General features: G+C 43.0%; 1 gene segment (V, D, J or C); it reads right to left on the bottom strand.

Moving 5' to 3' along the window:
- Positions 1–7,423: 7,423 nt before the first annotated feature.
- LOC132403265 (Ig kappa chain V region K-25-like) lies at positions 7,424–7,995 on the bottom strand. The segment is given in 2 exon segments: positions 7,424–7,806; positions 7,889–7,995. Coding segments are annotated over 2 exon segments (423 nt in total).
- Between the last annotated feature and the right edge of the window lie 12,901 nt (positions 7,996–20,896).

The following is a 20,896-nucleotide window of genomic DNA, read 5'->3' as shown; positions in this document are numbered from 1 at the left end:
TGGCTTCAGCACATTGCAGTTTTATTGCTGCACACGGCCGCACTTCCTGTCACATGAGTGTTTTATTGTTAAGATAGTTCATTAGATTTCCATGAACGCACCCCAACAGAAAATACACAGAATTTCCCGATTTGAAAACAGAGAACACTTTAAAACGAATTATCTTTTAAAACGAATAATATTTTAAAACAACCGCATGCAGGCAAAGATATCCAGAAAACCAAGCCCAACCGCTTTTGGATCCCATAATACATCCTTTAATGACTTTGGTTGAGATAGGTCCGTCAATACCTGATTTAAACATGAATTGATGACGAGCATCCATCGCATTTATGGACCAGAATTCTTCCTTCCAACGCCTTCCATGTGTACACTGTTGGTTTGATTCGTTTTCACGAGTGTTCGATTTTCCGAATGTATCAATTTACCCTCAGTCAAAGAAAGTACCCAGGGGTGTCACAAAGGAATCTCGGGAACAGGACGATAGTGACAATAGGGAAGAGGGCCAGAAAATTGGCAACTGCAATTTAATCCTAATAAGTGTGTTTGGAGGCATTTATGGGAGGACTAACAAGACCGAATCATACACATTACACGGTCGGACACCAGGAAATGCGACGAACAAAGCTTTGACTACAAGTCCAAGGATCGCTAAATATAAGAACAGCGAATCTATGACACAATTTTACTTGTATGGAGCCAAAGATGGAGAATGTGTTCTGTTCTGGTTACTAACTATGTGAAGGTTGCGATTGCACGGGAGAGGGTGCAGATGACATTCATCATGATGTTGCCTGTGGTGGAGAGTTTCAGTGATGAGAAGACACTGGAGGGTCTGGGTTCTGAGGAAACCGCAGTAAACAGAACCAAGAGGGGCATAGATAGGATAGACGGTAATGACCTGTTCCTCTTAACTGGGATGGAGAAAACCGAAGTGCAGTGGTTTAAGGTAAAAAGTGAAGTATCTGTCGAGTTCACCTACACCTTGATCCTTCGCTGCCTCTTTCTACTGATAAGACAGATGATGAACAAATTCAATCTAAAAAATTCAATCTAATTTTCAAACTTTTTCGTTGTCTTTTTTTGGCAGTTTTAGTATAACTAGTTCCCACGTTTCTTGTTCTTGTTAATCCTTGAAATTAATTACTGAACAACTGGTAGCCTTCAAATAGTGGACTCCTGATCTCCGGAACGTCATGCTGAACCTCCCTGCTTTGCCACCTACCATCGTTCCCTTGGGACCGACATTAAAACCTAACATTTTCATCAAAATTGGATGCCTCATTTCCCCATTTTTCTGTTTGGTAATGCTTCTGTATTCATTGTCATTTTTGTAGGTGTTTTATTAATGGACCTTGATGTGTAAAGATTAAAAGTTTCGAAAAATTAGAGATAATGGCTTTTTTGAGCGAAATTTAGTCACGGATTGTTTCATTCATCAAGGAATATGGACTTTGCAGGCTGGGGCAACATTCCATAAATTTACCGGTTCTAGTTTCAAACTATGTGTACATTTTCTTGTGCGTGTGCATTAGCGCTGTGAAAATAAAATCAGTACAGTGGAAATATATTACTCCATGAAGAAACGAAAAGCAGGGCATAACGACTGAAATTATAATCGAAAGCCAATCTCTCGGAACCTAATCAAATTTCTGGCAACATCAGGTAATTCTACAAAAATAAAAGCAAGTGAACTGCAGCTTTTCTACATGTACAGCTAACCGGCATTCCGGTAATCATAATTAATTTTCAGTGTTCTGCAGCAATTTGCAGATTACTTCAGTCCAAATACCACTGGTGACAATTGCACAACTGCATTTCCAGGTGCCTCCGTAGTATCATTTGCCCTCTTGTTTGTTTTTTCATACTGCAGAAACTGCTATCCATAAGTCATCAGACTAACTACAATGCAGTAGATACTGTACAGTATCTTTGAATGTTTCTAATTTGTCACATTCCACAGATAGAATTTATATGGCATGAATAATTTCTGCCATCTCATATTACTATCAGTTTTCTCACCTTAGTACTGTTTGTTTTTTTTTCTATATTGTTTGTTGATAGTATGTTCTTTACAGTTAACCTCAAACTTGTCAATTATTATTCTCATTTCATAAATGAATTGCATTGATTTAAAATATTTTGGACCATAACCATAAGACATGGGAGCAGAATGAGGTCATCTAGCCATTGGGTCTGCTCCGCCATCCAATCATGGCTGATCCTTTTTTTTTAATCCCCTCCTCAACCCCAGTTCCCGGCCTTCTCCCCATAACCTTTCATGCCATGTCCAATCAAGAACCTCCCAATTTCTGCCTTAAATACACCCAAGGAAAAGGCCGTCACAGCTTCATGTGGCAACAGATTCCACAAATTCACGACCCTTCAGCTGAAGAATTTCTCTGCATCACTGTCTTGAAAGGGCGCCCGTCTATCCAGAGGCTGTGCTCTCTTGTCCTAGACTCTCCCACCATGGGAAACATCCTTTCCACAACTACTCTGTCTCCAGGCCTTTCAACATTCGAAAGGTTTCCATGAGATCCCCTTTATCATTCTGAATTCCAGCAAGTACAGACCCGGAGCCATAAAACGTTCCTCATATGATAACCCCTTCATCCCTGGAATCATTGTCATGATCCTCCTCTAGACCCTCGCCAATGCCATCACATCTTTTCTAAGATGAGGTGCCCCAAACCGTTCACAATACTCAAGGTGAGGCCTCACCAGTGCCTTATAAAGCCTCAGCTTCACATCCTTGCTCTTGTATTCTAGACCTCTTGAAATGAATGCTAACATGACATTTGCCTTCCTCACCACCGACTCAACCTGCAATTTAACATTCAGGGTGTTCTGCACAAGAAGTCCCTCTGCATCTCAGATTTTTGGATTTTCTCCCCGTTTAGAAAATAGTCTGCACATTTATTTCTACTACCAAAGTGCATGATCATGCATTTTCCAACATTGCATTTCATTGCCACTTTTTGCCCATTCTCCTAATCTGTCTAAGTCCTTCTGCATCCTACCTGTTTCCTCAACACTACCTGCCCCTCCACCAATCTTCATATCATCTGAAAACCTGACAACAAAGCCATCTATTCCATGATCTAAATCATTTATATACAGCATAAAAAGAAGTGGTTTCAACACCGACCCCAGTGGAACACGACTCGTCACTGGCAGCCAACCAGACAAGGATCCTTTTATTCCCACTCGCCGCCTACTACCAATCAGCTAATTCTCTAACCACGTTAGTAACTTTTCTGTAATACCATGGGCAATTGATTTCGTAAGCAACCTCACGTGTGGCATTTTGTCAAAGGCCTTCTGAAAGTCCAAGTATACGACATCCACTGCATCCCCTTTATCTACCTTACTTGTAATCTCCTCCAAGAATTTCAACAACTTCGTCAGGCAGGATTTTCTCTGAAGGAAACTATGCTGACTTTGTACTATCTTGTCCTGTGTTGCCAAGTACTCCATCAGCTCATCCTTAACAATTAAATCTAGCATATTTCCCAACCAGTGAGGTCAGGCTAACTGGTCAATAGTTTCCTTTCTGTTGCCTTCCTCCTTTCTTAAAGAGTGGAGAGACATTTGCAATTTTCCAGTCATCTGGCACCATTCCAGAGTCCAATGGTTTTTAAAAGATCATTTCTAATTCCTCCACAATGGTCTAACAGTTAGACCATTAGAAATAAATGTGCAGACTATTTTCTAAACAGGGAGAAAATCCAAAAATCTGAGATGCAGAGGGACTTGGGAATCCTTATATAAACCGTAACGCTACCCATTTCAGAACCCTAGGGTGCAGTTCCTCTGGTCCAGGTGACTTATGTGTCTTTAGGTCTTTCAGGTTTTTCAGCACCTTCTCTCTTGTAACAGTAACTGCACCGACTTCTCTTCCTTCACACACTACAACATCCGGCATACTGTTAGTGTCTTCAATGGTGAAGACTGAAGCAAAATACTCATTAACCATCTCCTTGTCCCCCGTTATTATTTCTCATAAATACGGTACTCAAGGTGTTTTATATAAATGTACATAGAATAACAAATAAGGTGGACAATCTTGTTGCACTATTACATTTTACCTGGTATGATGTTGTGGCCATCACTGAAGCATGGTTGTAGCGGGAGCTGAATGTCCAAGGTTACACATTATATCAGAGGGATTGGATTTTAGGCAAAGGAGGTGGTGTGGCTCTACTAGTAAAGTATGGCATTCTTAGCGGTCCTATATCCACTCTCATGTCTCTTTTATTTTAACATAATTAAAAAATGTTTTACTATCTGCTTTGATATTATTTGAAAGCTTGCTTTCATATTCCATCTTTTTGCTGCTAATGATTTTAGTTGCTCTGTAGGTTTTTTCAAACTTGACAATCCTCTATATTCCCACTAATTTTGCTTTGTTGAATGCCCTTTCTTTTGCTTTACAATAGCGTTGACTTCCCCTGTAGCCACGGTTGTACTATTTTACCATTTGAGTATTTTTTTCATTTTTTGGAATACACATGTCCTGCGCCTTCCTCATTTTTCCCAGAAACAGACGGCATTGCTGCTCTGCTGACATTCCTGCTAGCAAAATCCTTCCGATTTATTTTGGCCAACTCCTCTCTCATACCAATATAATTTCCTTTACTCCACTGAAATACTGCTGCATCAGACTTCTTTTCTCCCTATCAAATTTCAAGTTGAACACAACCATATTGTGTTCATTGGTTCCTAAGGGTTATTTTACCTTAAGCGCCCTAATTTCCTACAGTTATTTACTTAACACCCAATCCAGTATAGCTGACCTGCTCGTACACTCAATGAAAAACTGCTCTAAAAAGCTATCTCTTAGGCATTCAACAAACTAACTCTCTTAAGATCCATTCCCAACCTAATTTTCCCAACCTAATTTTCCCAACCTGCATGTTAAAATCTCCCATGACTACCATAACATTGCCCTTTTCACTCACCTTTTCTCCCTCCTGTTGTAACCTGCGGTCTACCTCCCAGCCACTGTTGGGAGTCTGTATATAACTGCCATCAACTTCTTTTTTCCTTTGCAGTTTCTGAACTCAACCCACAAGAATTCAACATCTTCTTATCCTATGTCACTTCTTTCCATTGACTTGATGCCATACGTTACTAGTAGAGCCACACCAACCCCTTTGCCTAGAATCCAATCCCTCTGATATATAACGTGCAACCTTGGACATTCAGCTCCGGCTACAACCATGCTTCAGTGATGGCCACAACATCATACCAGGTAATCTGTAATAGTGCAACAAGATCGTCCACCTTATTTGTTATTCTATGTACATTTATATAAAACACCTTGAGTACCGTATTTGCTATCCTTTCTGATTCTACACCCCTAATGATTTGGTATTCAGCCTGTTGGCTGCAACTAAGTCCCATCACCTCCCTGCCCTTCCTGACAATCTGACTGCACATTATCTTTGGGTTTTTTTTTACCATCCGTCCTATTCTGAGTCCTACGAGTCAGTTTAATGGTAGGCGATCAGTTCAATGTAGTTTTTTTTTAATATCAGAATACACTTTGCAAAGTTTTGAAATTTTCACATCACTTAAACAATGTTCATTGACGTAATTCGCCTCCTGAATGGATTCTAATCATACATTAAATCAATGTAAAATGCATAAATTAATAACAAAAAAATTCGGACTGAGATATAACTTACTATCGAAGTATATTGTGAGTTTGAAAGTGTAGTTTTGAAAATGAAATGGCTCTGAAGGAAAGAAGTTTTCATTGTGGTGAATCCCTTAGTATCAGTTATGATTTGCATCGTGGGAGCGCTGTTTAGAGGTCTTGAAGGTTCCCTTTTTACGACCAAAGAAGGAACCACCAGTGGCTTTGCACAGATGAGTGATATGGTTTAATGCGTGAATGTTGAGTTTTTCTATATTACTATTCAACATTTCTAGATACAGAAATATGAAATAAACGTTAATAGCGGAATTAGCCTTGTCCATTCCATGGAACAATGCCACTAAACAATACACCTTGAGTACCTTCGACAACTGTTCTAGTTTTGAAAAAGTGCAGCCAATAAGAATAAACCTTTACCATGGAAGTACAGTACAGGGAAAGACCTTCATGACAATTAATTGAGAAAAGATTAAAGGAAGCTCTCCATTTATGAATATATTGTTAAATCTAGTTGGTGGAATTTTGTTCATCTGGAGGTTCAAGACTAAGTCCGAGCTTAATACCCTTCATTGCACAAGTAGACAGTAGGTTGAATTTAGAGTTCTGAATGTGGACACAAGTGTTAGAATTTGAAATTAATTGTTTCTTGAATAGAAGTGATGAAGTTTCCCGTTCTACTGCAAACTGATTCCACTCCAGTCCAATCCTATCCCATCCTTATTCTAATCCTGATTTAATGTCATATTATTCTGAATAAAATGAAGAAGAGTTTGCTGTAATGGAATAATATTACTTCGCCCACCAAAATACAGTAGTGGCTTGGTACAAATCCAACACTCGAAATTTCAGGGAAGGAGAGTGGGACTTCAGAGGATCGTTACAAAAGGAGTGAATGATTTCTGGAACATGCTGTCAAAGCAGTTTGTGGATTCAGACACAATCACTATTTTTGAAACACGTTTCGACAGATATTTGAGCAGACGGAGCATAGCCAGGCTAGGACAAGTCAGCAAAATACAGACTAGTCGCTGGAGGGAATTCTGAGGGTCGAGATTTCAGAGCATTTGGAAATGCAAGACTAATTGGGGATAGTCAGGATATTCAGTGGATGGGAATGCCACGTGCCTTGGACTTGACTGACATTATTGGAGAAGTGATCATTAATGCGGGTACGGTTTTGTCTTCATGGACTTTAGCAAGGCCTTGTAGAAGAATCCGCATGGCATTCTGATCTGCGGGATGGGGGGGGGGGTGGAGGTTACATGGGATCAGGGTGAGCAGGTTATAAGGACACCAAATTGCCTTGTAGTAGAAGCCAGAGGATATCAATGGAGGGCTGTTCTGCAGATTGGGGCCCGTATACCTAATGTACAGTACTGTGCAAAAGTCTTAGGCATGTATTCGGTGACTTTAGCAGCCACAGTATTTTTCAAACGAGGAACGGAGAGTGAGTTTGTAAATCTCGCAGGAACAAAGGATGGTGAGAAACTCCCGGAGACGGACAATGCGAGTCTCCCTGCCGCACCACCGCCAGGTCACGCGGCGTGTTTCTCGTGATAGAACCCCTTTCCCTTAGTTTCCACGGGGGAAGAGCCCACGGCTGCACCCTCGTCGCTAAAGCGGAAGACTTTCCTTCCTTCTAATGGAATTGCGGACATGCCGAAGCGCTTCTGTTCCTGCCTTCTGAGCACACACCAACTCCTGCACGGCATATATAGGTAAGCGCAATTCTAGCTGGGGGTCGCTGCAGTCGCCGGATCAGCGGTTCCCGTTGACTGGCTGCTCGTCGAGCTTTTTGTGCTGAGTTTGCTTTCTATTACACACTGTGTAAACCCAGTAGGACCAGTAGGCGCAGTAATAGGTGGCAGCGCTGTCAGCGTCAACTTCGATTGTGAGATAGACTTCGTTATTTGCACTTTTTATCACGTCGAAGGATGTCCCGAATCCCGAATCCCGCGTTACTCTATCTCCATAGTAGAGTATCCTTTGGAGAGGTTTGCCGGGTTTCTGTTGGTACCAGTGAAGGGGTTTGCTGTCGCTGATGGTGTCTCCGTTCACTTGACACCGAATTAGCGCAGTGTTCTCGACAGATACTGTAATCGATTGTTTGGGCTGGATCAGGGTAAGAGCCGCACTTCCACCTGCAAAAAGAGCAGAAAAACGGTAAAAGAATCTGCGCGGCGGGAAGGAGTAATAAAAGTTGAAGAGGAGTTGGTAACGCACAGCTGAAAAGCAGCACCACGAACCAGGCACCCTGCCACATGCTTGTTGCGCCGGGTCAGTGTTTGGAATCTGAAAGGAACCGCAGTTTATCAGCTCTTGGTGTCGGGGTTGGACCGGCCTCAGCTCCTACACCGGCCCGTGTCCAAATGACTTCTTTACAGTAGACTGGTAGCGCCGCCTTTCTTAGGAGATGGCGGTCAGGGGGCGGTACATGCCCCGGTTTATTTCTTCCATTCATAAATGGGAGAGGTTTACTTGAATATCCCACAATGCCACTTGACCTCTCAGTCCTGTTTCCACAATTTATTTCGATTAAAACTGATCTTTATCCTAAATAAGACTATGAAATTATGGAAACACTTAGCAAGGTAGGCAATATTAGTGGAGTGAAGAAGATTTAAAGTATCAGGCCAAAATTACAGAAATATATCTACCTGACTTAATCCTCTGGTGCTTGCCAAACTCGTTGCAGCTCCTCGACCCTCACTGTCAGCAAGACCCCTTTGTCTCTTACCGAAACCTGTCAATATGAACCCCTCAACTTTCCCTTGTTCCTGGTCACTGGATCCCGAGCTCCGCGTTTATTGTTCAGCTCTGCTGAACCTGTTGGTGAATCAGATGAGAATCAGGCTTATTACCACTGACGTAAGGCGCGAAAATGTGCTGCTTTGCGACAGTAGTACAGTGCAAGACAGAAACATTAGTACCAGTCACTAAACTAATAAATAATAAGAAGCCTATCGGCTTTCAAAATCTGATGGTGGAGGGAAAGAAACGGTTGTTAAAATGTTGACTGTGGGTATTTAGAATCTTAAGCCTCTTCCCGACAGTAAGAACACGAAAGATGTCCTCTAAGGTGAGGGTCTTTAATAATGAATGTCATTAAAGCACTGCTTCTTAAAATACTTTCGATGGCAGGGATGGTTCTGCCCGTGAGGAATCTGTTTCAATCTACAAACCTCTAAAAACTCCTACATAGGAGGATCTATAGAAGCTGAATATTCTCCGTGGAATGAGGAAACACAGAAACATAGAAAACCTACGGCACAGTACAGGCTCTTCAGGCCACAAAGCTAGGCCGAACGTGTCCTTAACTTAGAAATTACCTAGGGTTACCCATAGCACTCTATTATTCTGACCTCCATTTTCATATCTGTAAAAGTATTACAGTAGTCTCTGCTGACACACCAAATCTCCTCAAACTCCGAAGGAAATAGTGACGCCTGTGTTTTCACCCTGTCACTCAATGGTACAGGGTGCGGAACACTTTCGGTTTGGAGGAGTGCCCTCTAATGGAACACTGCGTTTCCCCTCAACCTATTTCACCCTCACAGCTGCTTTCCTACCTCAGTGCCATTGCTTTCAATGCTCCCCCACAATATCCACAGAGCTGCCAAACGTCTCCCTGATGGAAAGTGGACCCGCGCCCGGACAACTTCTCCATCCAACTCTTCGCTTCGAATATCGCGTTCACTTATATCACGATCTCTTACAGCCCAGAGGACATGATCTCACTTAAATGAATAGGGGGCCATTTACAACTTCTAGCAGAGGGAAGCGATTCTTCGGAATCTTAATGGATCTCTGGTCTCTGGGCCCTTGTTAGATACTTATCTGAAATTTCGACCTGAAACAATAAATTTGCTTCTCTCCCACAGGCCATTGGAAAGTTTGGACGAGAAGGGCTGAAGTGCCTGTATCTGTGCAGTATAACGAATATAGGAATCGGAGAACAGGAGGCAATAGGGCTCTTGTATGGAAGAAGTGCCGAGGCCTGGGGCATAATAGCAATAATCATGCTGAGGCAGGACTCTGGGCCTGGTGGCCTCGTCTTTCCGTTCTTCTTCCGGTGCCGTTTCCTTGTCTTGTGGTGTGTCCAGGAAATCTGAAGAAGCGGATACAACTGCTTGTGCATTTAACCCTTTCGTCATTGAATAGCTCCCAGACCTTAATTTATTTTACGTTGAAGCACGAAATTGACGCAGAGTCTCATTTTACTGACTTCTTCACATATATTAAGTTGCATTCCCGTGAAACCGCAATTGGAATCTTACTGCATCATGGGCATCATATAAACATAGTTCTATAAATGTATTATTTATGTGGTCACTAGGTTTGGAGCTACTCATTTATAGCAAAGATTCTGCTTTTGTTGAGAACTACACCCGGCTTATGTCGGCAGTGGTCTCGCCACCGACTGGTGACTGAAGTCCGCAGAGTGACGTTTATTTCTGATCCAGGTTCTGGTTTTCTAAGAGAGGATTCTGGCGACACCTTCACCCACTCCAGGCTGTTACCTATCATTCCCTCCATTGTTCTATCAAGACGATCAAAGTCAAATTGAAACCGAGCATCCCTTGTCATTTGTTAGATTACAGTCCACCCTTCGCACACCCTGTGTATCTCCGGTCATGGACAAACCTAAGGCCTGATCGAAAGAAAATTAAATTGATCGGTCAGAGAGACATAGCAAAGTACATCACGGAAGCTGGCCCTTCAACCTACCTAGTCTCCGCGGAAAGATTTAAGTTGGCTAGTTCCATCGACCTGCACCAGGCCCACAGCCCTCCATACCCCTGCCTATTCACCTGCTCCGTCACCTACATTCAGACCATAACATCTAAGAGCAAAATCAGACCATTTCGCTAATCGAGTCTGCTCCGACATTTCATCATGGCTGACCCATTTCCCTCTCAGCCTTGATCTCCGGCCTTCTCCCCGAAACCCTTCATGCCCTGACCAATCAAGAACCTATCAAACTCTGCCTTAAATATACCCAATGCTTGGACTCCACAGCCATCTGTGGCAATGACCTCCACAGATTCATTACTCTCTGGCAACATAAATTTTTCCTCATCTCCATTCTAAATGGACTGTCCTCCATTCTGAGGCTATGCCCTCTGGTCCTAGATTCCTCACCATGGGAAACAACCTCTTCAAGTCCGCTCTGTCGCGGCCTTTCAGCATTTGATTGGTTTCAAAAAGATCCGCACCCCTCCCCATTTTTCACAATTGCAGGGAACACAGGCCCAGAGTCATGATTCAGTCCTCGAATTGGTAAGGCCTGTCGTAAATTGGGGGACTGCTTCGTCGAGCATCTGTTCTCCATCGGTCAAAACCGGAACTTGCTGGTGGGCAAACACTTTCATTCTGTTTGTCATTACAGTTATGAAATATCCGCCTATGGCCTCCTCTTGTACCTCGGGGTGAAGAAACAATAACCCACATTCCGTTCGGGGAGACGCCAACCTGATGGCATGAATATTGATTTCTCCTTCCGGTAAAAAAATTATATTCCCCCCCCCACTTCTTCTATTTCCCACCTGCCTATCACCTCACCCTGCGTCACCTCCTTGATCCCTGCCTCCAATAGAGCAATCAACGCTCCTATTAGATTCCTTTTTCTCCCACCGTTTATCATTCCTACCCATCTCTCTTCACCTATCAGCTTCCAGCTATCTTCCATCCCAGACTCCTCATCTTTTTATTCTGGCGTCTTTCTTCTTCCTTTCCAGTCGTGAAAAAGGGTCTCATCCCGACACCCGACTGTTTATTCATTTCCAAAGATGTTATGTGACCTGCCGAGGTCCTCCAGCATTTTGTGTGTGTTGCTTTGGATTTCCAACGTCTGCAGAATTCCTCGTGTTAAGACAAAGTTAACGTTTGGGGTCAGATTGCTTCAGATTAATGACCTTGCCTACACGGGTGTTAGGGGCCATTTGCGACGTGCCGAAGCATTTCTGCCAGGGAGAATGATAGAGAGTTTTACAGAGCAGAAATAGGCCTTCGGGCACACACGTGTGATGGAATGCTCTCTACCTGTCTGGATAGTGCAACTTCAGCAGTTCTCTATCTCCAGGGGGAAGTGATCCTTGTGACCGACACCTATCAAACACACAAAACTTCAATCTCCCAAAGTCTCACTGTGGGTGCAGAAAACAACAAAATGCACCCGGCTACGCTACTCCTATAGACGAAAGGGTGCAGGAAGCAAAAATGTTCATGTTCTTATTTATATAATGTCCAGAAATGAAATATACTGTACATCATCGCTCCTCAATTATCACTGAATCGAAATCCGGGAGCTCCCTCACAGCCCTGAGAGAGCACCTTCACAAGAACGATTGCAGCGTCCGACGAGGTAGCTCATTTCCACCTTCTGTATAAGGTGGCAGAAATGCTTCGGGATGTCAGGCTGCGAGTACGCCCCCCCCCCCCCGCAACCCCTCACCTGCTCCTGTAGGCACTGTTATGTGTTCTCCGAGGTAGCGGGTGGGCAATAAACGACGATTTCGACGAGGACACCCGATTCCCAAACTGTGAGTTAAAGAATTTAGTGGAACCAGTTAAATTCATTATGTAAATTTATTATTTCAATCACTGCGTCAAGGCTGGTGCTGGTCGCCCAACAACACTAATCATGATCGGGATCTAACTCCGCCACGGACGGTCACAAGCCCAGCTGCGAAAGGAGGATGGGTTGGATATGGGGTTAGCAACCCCATCGAGTAAAACTTCAGAACTACAGAAAAGCCTACAGAAGCTCTCTGGGAGAGGAAGGATAGGCCAAGGAGATGGGCTACACCTTGGCAGAACTTAAAAGGCTGGCCCAGGACAGCGGAATATAGCGAGCTGCTGTCGCGGCCAATGCTGCTTTGAGGGTAATGGCCTTCAGCAAAGGGAGTATGATTGGGATCTGTCTGTTTGGTACACGTGATCCGTGTTAAACTAGTCGAGTGAAAGAAGCCTTCGAAAACCTTCCACAACCTTCCACTCTGCCCTATATCCCTGAGAGCTGCTATCGAGCAGATGTGACAAAGAGAGAACTGACTGAGCAAGGATGGAGGCTACTTGCGTTAACCTCTCCAGCGCCCTGTTTCACTGCAGATGGTGGGTCCCAGGGGCTTGGATAAGTAGCAGAAATCAATGTATTGTTTGCGTAGTCACTGGAACCGAGTCGCGACATTAAATTTAAACTCTACTTTGTTCAGCTCTGAGCTCAGCGGTGGTGGTGGTCTGCCCCACTTACTGATTATTATAATGTGGCAGAGATTGCTAGACCCCACTCCCCGCGCCGCTCCTGCCACTTCACCTGCTCGCCGCACGTGGAAACGTGAATCTATTAGAGCGCGAGCTGGAAGTGGGTTTCCTATCATAGGATCCAGATGCAGAAAAGTCTACGTCCTTCTTCCCCTATTTTTGTTACCTGACTACGTGGCTTCAACACGTTGCTTTTTATTGCTCCAGATGCCTACGCTTCCTGCCTTTTGAGTGCTTTATTGTTAAGACAGTTCGTCAGATTTCAATGAACGCATCCCACCGAAAAATACGCCGAATTTCCCGATCTCAACACGATAAATGAATTGTATTTTAATGGTACCATACACAGGCAAAAATATCCAGAAAACCAAGCCCAACCGCTTTTGGACCCAATTATACATCCTTTAATGACTTTGATTGAAATAGGTCCGTCAGTGCCTGATTTAAACATTAATTGGTGACGAGCATCGACCTAGCGCCTTATGTGTGTACGGTGTTGGTTTGATTCATTTTCCGGATTGATCAATTTACCCGCAAACAAAGAAGATACCCAGGGATGTCACAAAGGAATCGTAGGTACAAGACGATGGTGATCAATTGGGAAGTGAAGCAGAGTATTGGCAAATGAAATTTAATCCTAAATGTGATTCAAGGCGTTTCTAGGCCGACTAATAAGGTCAAATCATGCACGTTGCACAGTCGGGCCCCAGGGAAAATGACTGACCAAGCTTTGAGTGCATGTCCAAGGATCCCTAAAGGTAGAATCGCCGGCAGAAAGGGTGGAGAGGAAAGCATGTGAGATACGTGCGCTCTTTATCCAGGGCTTAGAATATAAGAACAGCGAGTCTGTGACACAATGTTATTTTACAGGGCCAAAGCCGGAGTGCTGTGTTCTGTTCTGGTTACTAACTATGGGGAGGATGCGATTGCACGAAAGAGGGTGAAGAGGATATTCATCACGAGGTTGCCTGTGATGGAGAGTTTCGGTGATGAGAAGATACTGGAGCGTCTGAATTCCGAAGAAACTGCGATAAACAGAACTAAGAGGGACAAGCACGGGATAGACGGTAGGAAACTTGACCTTCGTAGCTGGCATGGAGAAAACCGAAGCGCACAGGTGTAAGATAAAGAGTGAAGTATCCATCTGTTTCACCTACACATTGATCCTTCCGTGCCTCCTCCTACTGATGAAGAGAGATGATGAATAGCATCTTGTTATAAAATTTGAATCTAATATTCAAATCTCTCCATTTCCCTTGCACGGAAGTCTTTTCGTACACCTGTTTCCAACATTTCTTGCTCTCGTTCATCCTTGAAATTAGTTGCTGAACAACTGGTAGCCTTCGAATAGTGAACTCCTTCGCCCCGGAACGTCACCCTGAAGTTTCCTATCTTGCCACCTATCATCTTTCCCTTGGGCTAATCATTAAGACCAATTGCTTTCGTCAAAATTGGATCCTTCATTTCTCCATTTTTTGTTTGATTACGCATCTGTTTACTTGGTCCTTTTGTAAGTGCTTTATAAATAGAAGTTGTTGTGGAAAGGTTAAAAGTTTCAAATAATGAGAGATAGTGACTTTATTGAGTGAAATTTAGTCACAGGTTATTTCAGGATATGGACTTTGCAGGCTGAGCAAACATAACGCAAAATTCCCATTTCTATATTCAATCTGTGTATGCATTTTCTTGTGCGTCTTCATTAGCACTGTGAAGATAAAACCAGCTGCAGTAGAAATGTATTGTACCATGAAAAAGGGTATCACGGGGTATAGAGATCGAAGTTATGACCCAAAGCCAATCTGTTGGAACCTAATCAATTTTTGGCAACGTCAGGTAAGCCAACAAAAGTAAAAGCAAGAAGAGAGTCATGGAATTATGAACTGCATCTTTTCTTCAACTACAACTAAGCTGCATCCTCATAATCATATTTTAGTTTCAGTAAAATGCAGAAATTTACAGATTACTTCATTCCAAATAACTGGCAACAATTGCACAATTGCATTTCCAGGTGTCTACATAGTATCATCTCCCCTCTGTATGTTTGTCCTGTCATTCTGCAGGAACTGCTAACCATAAGACATTAGTCTAACTGCAATGAAGTAGGCCTCTTCAAACGTCTTCATCTTTCTAATTTGTGAAATTCCACGGATAGAATATATATATGAAATGAATATTTCCTGCCATCTTATATTACCATGAATTTTTTTCACCTAAGTTGTTGTTTGCAATATTGCTTGTTGATGGCATGTTCTTCACAGTTAACCTCTAACATGTCAATTATTATTCTCATGTCATAAATGAATAGCATAATGATTTAAAATATTTTCCTCTGAGTCACTTTAATATCTAGAAATGGCAGGCTATCAGTCCAGGCGTTGATTTTTTTCTATTACAATACGTTTTGTAAAGTTTTGGAATGTTCTTATCACTTATGCAATTTTCATTATTGTAATCCTAAATGAATGCTGATCATACACAAAGTCAATGTAAAATGCACAAAATCGTAATGTTTTGGAATAGAACGCAACTTGCTATTAAAATATATTGCGATTTTGAACATGTAAGTGAACAAAAATGAATTGGCTCTGAAGAAATAAAGCTTTGATTGTGTTGATTTCCTGAACATCAGTGATGATTTCCTTTGTGGAACGGTTGAAACAGCTGTTTAGAGGTCTTCCATGTGAATGGTGGCTTTGTGATGTGTCAATTTTAACGCAAGGAGTATTGTGAACGAAACGGATAAGCTTGGAGCGTGGATCAGTACTTGGAGCTATGATGCGCTGGCCACCGCGGAGACTTGGATGGCTCAGGGACAGAAATGGTTACTTCAAGTGCCAGGTCTTAGATGTTTCAGAAAGGACAGGGAGGGAGGCAAAGGAGGTGGGGGCATGGCACTGTTGATCAGAGATAGTGTCGCGGCTGCAGAAAAAGCGGACGCCGTGGTAGGATTGTCTACGGAGTCTCTGTGGATGGAGGTTAGGAACAGGAAGGGGTCAATAACTCTACTGGATGTTTTTATAGGCCGCCCAATAGTAACAGAGATATCAAGGAGCAGATAGGGAAACAGATCCTGGAAACGTGTAATAATAACAGCGTTGTCGGGGTGGGAGATTTTAATTTCCCAAATATCGATTGGCATCTCCCTAGAGCAAGGAGTTTAGATGGGGTGGAGTTTGTTAGGAGTGTGCAGCAAGGTTTCTTGACACAATCTATAGATAAACCTGCAAGAGGAGAGGCTGTACTTGATCTGGTATTGGGAAATGAACCTGCTCAGGTGTCAGATCTCTCAGTAGGAGAGCATTTTGGAGATAGTGATCGTAATTCTAACTCCTTTACAATAACAAGTTAGAAGAGCATTAAATTGCAGTAGGGAATTATGAGGCTATCAGGCAGGAACTTGGAAGCTTAAATTGGGAAAAGATGTTCTCAGGAAAAGGTACAGAAGAAATGTGGCAAATGTTCAGGGATATTTGTGTGGAGTTCTGCATAGGTATTTTCCAATGAGACAGGGAAGTTATGGTAGGGTATAGGAACCGTGGTGTACAAAGGCTGTAGTAAATCTAGTCAAGAAGAAAAGAAAAACTTACGAAAGGTTCAGAGAGCTAGGTAATGTTCGAGATCTGGAGGATTATAAGTCTAACAGGAAGGAGCTTAAGAAGGAAATTATGAGAGCCAGAAGGGACCAAGGGAAGGCCTTGGCGGGCAGGATTAAGGAAAACTCCAAAGCATTCTACAAGTATGTGAAGAGCAAGAGGATAAGACGTGAAAAAATAGGACCAATCAAGTTTGACAGTGGGAAAGTGTGTATGGAACTGGAGGACATAGCGGAGGTACTTAATGAACACTTCAGTATTCACTATGGGAAGGGATCTTGGTGATAGTAGTGATGTGTTGCAGCGGACTGAAAAGCTTGAGCATGTAGATATTAAGAAGGAGGATGTGCTGGAGCTTTTTGAAAGCATCAAATTGGATAAGTCGCTGGGATCGGATGAAATGTACCCCAGGCTACTGTAGGAGGCGAAGGAGGAGATTGCTGAGCCTCTGGCAATGATCTTTGCATCATCAATGGGGACAGGAGATCGTCCATAGGATTGGAGGGTTGCAGATGTTACTCCTTTATTCAAAAAAGGGAGTAGAGATAGCCCAGGAAATTATAGACCAGTGACTCTTATTTCAGTGGTTGGTAAGCTGATGGAGAAGTTCCTGAGAGGCAGGATTTATGAACATTTGGAGAGGTGTAGTATGATTAGTAACAGTCAGTATGGCTTTATCAAGGGCAGGTCCTGCCTTACGAGCATCTTTAAACTTTTTAAGGATGTGACTAAGCGCATTGATTACGGAAGAGCAGTAGATATAGTGTATATGGATTTCAGCAAGGCATTTGGTAAGTTACCCAACGCAAAGCTTATTGAAAAGTAAGGAGGCATGGGATCCAAGGGGACATTTCCTTGTGGATCCCGAGCTGGCTTGGCCATAGAAGGCAGAGTGGTTGTAGACTGGTGATATTCTGCATGGTAGTTGGTGACCAGCGGTCTGCCTCAGGGATCTGTTCTGGGATCCTTACTCTTTGTACTTGTTATAAATGACCTGGATGCAGAAGTGGAGGAATGGTTTAGTCAGTTTGATGATGTCACAATGGTTGGGGGTGTTGTGGATAGTGTGGAGGACTGTCAGAGGTTGCAGAGAGACATTGATAGGATGCAAAACTAGGCTGAGAAGTGGCAGATGGAGTTCAACCCAGATAGGTGTGAGGTGGTTCATTTTGGTAGGTCAAATATGATGACAGAATATAGTATTAATGGTAAGACTCTTGGCAGTGTGGAGGATCTGAGGGGTCCGAGTCCATAGGATGCTCAAAGCAGCTGCGTAGATTGACTCTGTGGTTAATAAGACATATGGTGTATTGGCCATCATCAATTGTGGAATTGAACTTAGGAGCCAAGAGATAATGTTGCAGGTATATAGGACCCTTGTCAGACCCCATTTGGAGTACTGTACTCGGTTCTGGTCGCCTCAGTATAGGAAGGATGTAGAAACCATAGAAAGGGTGCAGAGGAGATTTACAAGGATGTTGCCTGGATTGGGGAGCATACCTAATGAAAAAAGGTTGAGTGAACTCGGCCTTTTCTCCTTGGAGCGACGGAGAATGAGAGGAGACCTAATAGAGGTGTATAAGGTGATGAAAGGCATTGAAAGTCAGATGCTTTTTCCCAGGGCCTTTTCTCCTTGGAGCGACGGAGAATGAGAGGAGACCTAATAGAGGTGTATAAGGTGATGAAAGGCATTGAAAGTCAGATGCTTTTTCCCAGGGTTGAAATGGCTGCCACAGGAGGACACAGGTTTAAGGTACTGGGGAGAAGGTACAGAGAAGATGTTAGGAGTAAGTTTTTTTATGCGGAGAGTGGTGAGTGCATGGAATGGGCTGCCGGCAACGGTGGTGGAGGCGGATACAATGGGGTCTTTCAAGAGACTTTTGGGTAAGTACATGCAGCTTAGAAAAATAAAGGACTGTGGGTAACCCTAGTAATTTCTAAGGTAAGGACATGTTCGGCAGAACTTTGTGGGCCAAAGGGCCTGTAGTGTGCTGTAAGTTTTCCATGTTTCTATGTTTCTATGCATTAAAGGATGTGGACCCAATACCGACCCCTGTGGAGCACCACTAGTTACTGGCAATCAACACAGAAATTGATCTGTTTATTCTCTCACGCTGACACATACCAATCAACCAATTTTCTAACTATGCCAATAACTTCCCTGTGTACCATGGGCTCTTAACAGTCTCATGTGTGGCACCGTGTCAAAGGCCTTCTCAATGTCCAAATATACAACATCCACTGCACTCCCTTTTTCTATATCCTTGTAATTTTCTCAAATAATTCTAACCAGTTCATCAGACAAGACTTTCCCTTAAGGAAACCATGATGAGTTTGTCCTATCGTGACCTTTGTCACCAAGTACTCCATAACGTCATCCTCAACAATTGAATACAACATCTTCCCAACCACTGAGGTAAGGCTGACCGGTCTATAATTTCTTTTCTGCTGCCTTCCCCCTTTCGTAAAGAATGGGGTAACATTTACATTTTTCCAGTTCTCTGGCACCATGCCAGAGTCCAATGATTTTTGAAAGATCATTAGTTATGCCTCCATAATCTCTACCACTGCCTTTTTCAGAACCATGGGGTGCAGTTCATCTCTCCCAAGTAACTTTAGTACCGTTAGGTAACTCAGCTTTTTGTGTACTTCCTTTCTTGTAATAGCAACTCCACTCACTTCTCTTACCTCACATCCTTCAACATCTAGTGTCTTCCACAGTGAAGACTGCTACAAGATACTCGTTTAGTTCCTCTGCCATCTCTTTGTCCCCCGTTATTACTTCTCTGGCCTCATTTTATAGCTGTCGTATATCCACTCTCATCTCTTTTATTTTTTCACACTTGAAAAAGCTTTAAATATCCACTTTATTATTGTTTGCTAACTTGCTTTCATTTTTTATATTTGCCTTCCTAATGATTATTTTAGTTGCTCTCTATAGGTTTTTAAAAGCTTCACAATTCTTTACCTTCCCACTGATTTTTGCTTTATTGTATGCTATCTCTTTTTCCTTTGCATTAACTTTGAATTCCCTTGTCAGCCCGGGTTGTACTATTTTGCCATTTGAGTATTTCTTTGTATTTGGAATTCATCAATAAGGCACCTTCCTCATTATTCCAAGAAACCCACGGCATTGCTGCTCTGCTGACATCCCTGTCAGCAACTTCCAATTTACTTTGACCAGCTCCACTCTTATACCACTGTATTTTTTTCTACTGCACTGAAATACTGCTATGTTAGACTTTACTTTCAACCTATCAAATTACAAGTTAAACACAATCATATTAGGATCACTGCCTCCTAAGGGTTTTTTTAAGCCTCCTAATTGCCTCTGGTTCATTACATAATATCTAATCCTGTATAACTGATCCTCTAGTATGTTCAACTACAAACGGCTCTAACCTGAAGCCCTGGGTTTTCCGGTGACGTCATCGCCGAGAACGGCAGCTTAAGTCACAAGCTCCTCCGGAAAAACGCGTATTAAGCCCCATTAACGCGTCAAATATAATATTTTTCGAAAAATATTTGAACTGAAAAGAGGGGCATGAATGGGGAAAAGAAATGGAAATAAAAAAAAGCGACTCTGCGGAGCCTGCGTCCGAGAGGAGTGCAGCGGGCGGCTCTCCTACCCGACCACGTGCGAGCGAGGCGGCCGCCGGGCTTCTTTCAGGAGAAGCGGCGGATGCCTTCGAAATCCGAAAAGAAATAATGGAGGTCCAGAAAGATATAAAGCAGCAGCTCCATGATATGAGGGCTGAGCTCGCCAGCGTTAATCAAAAAATAGCGGTGGCAGAGACTCGCATTGAGAAGGTGGAAGATCGCGTTCAAAACGTGGAACGGATAAACTGACAATAAAAATCATACATCACCAAGAAGGTAAACTGTTTGACCTGGAGGGAAGAGCACGGCGGAAAAATATCAGAATCTACAACGTTCCCGAAGGAACGTCTATGACGGGGTTATAGGCCGTCATATATCGGAGTTATAGGCCCGTCTATGACGGAGTTTGTCGGAAAGTTACTGCGGGACGCGCTAGATCTTCCCCCTGCTATGGAGCTGAAGTCGAAAGCTGTCCCAAAACCTACCCAGGACAGAAAGCCACTATCAATTATAATTAAATTCCTTCGGTACAGCACCAAGGCGGAGATTCTACGAAGGGCCTGGGGTAAGAAGAGAGTGTTTTTAGAGGATAAATTAATATATTTCGACCAAGATTACCCCCCCCCCACCCGCGGTCCTCCAGAAACGCAAAGAATACTCTGAAGTAAAGCGAGTACTAAAGCAAAATAAGATTAGATTTCAAACTCTGTACCCTGCTAAACTTCGAGCGTTTATGACAACGGGATGCAGTTGTACCAGACAGTGGAAGAAGCGA

The sequence above is a fragment of the Hypanus sabinus genome, chromosome 1, assembly GCF_030144855.1.
Source record: "Hypanus sabinus isolate sHypSab1 chromosome 1, sHypSab1.hap1, whole genome shotgun sequence".
Taxonomy (NCBI): domain Eukaryota; kingdom Metazoa; phylum Chordata; class Chondrichthyes; order Myliobatiformes; family Dasyatidae; genus Hypanus; species Hypanus sabinus.
This window is presented reverse-complemented; position numbering and strand designations above follow the sequence as displayed.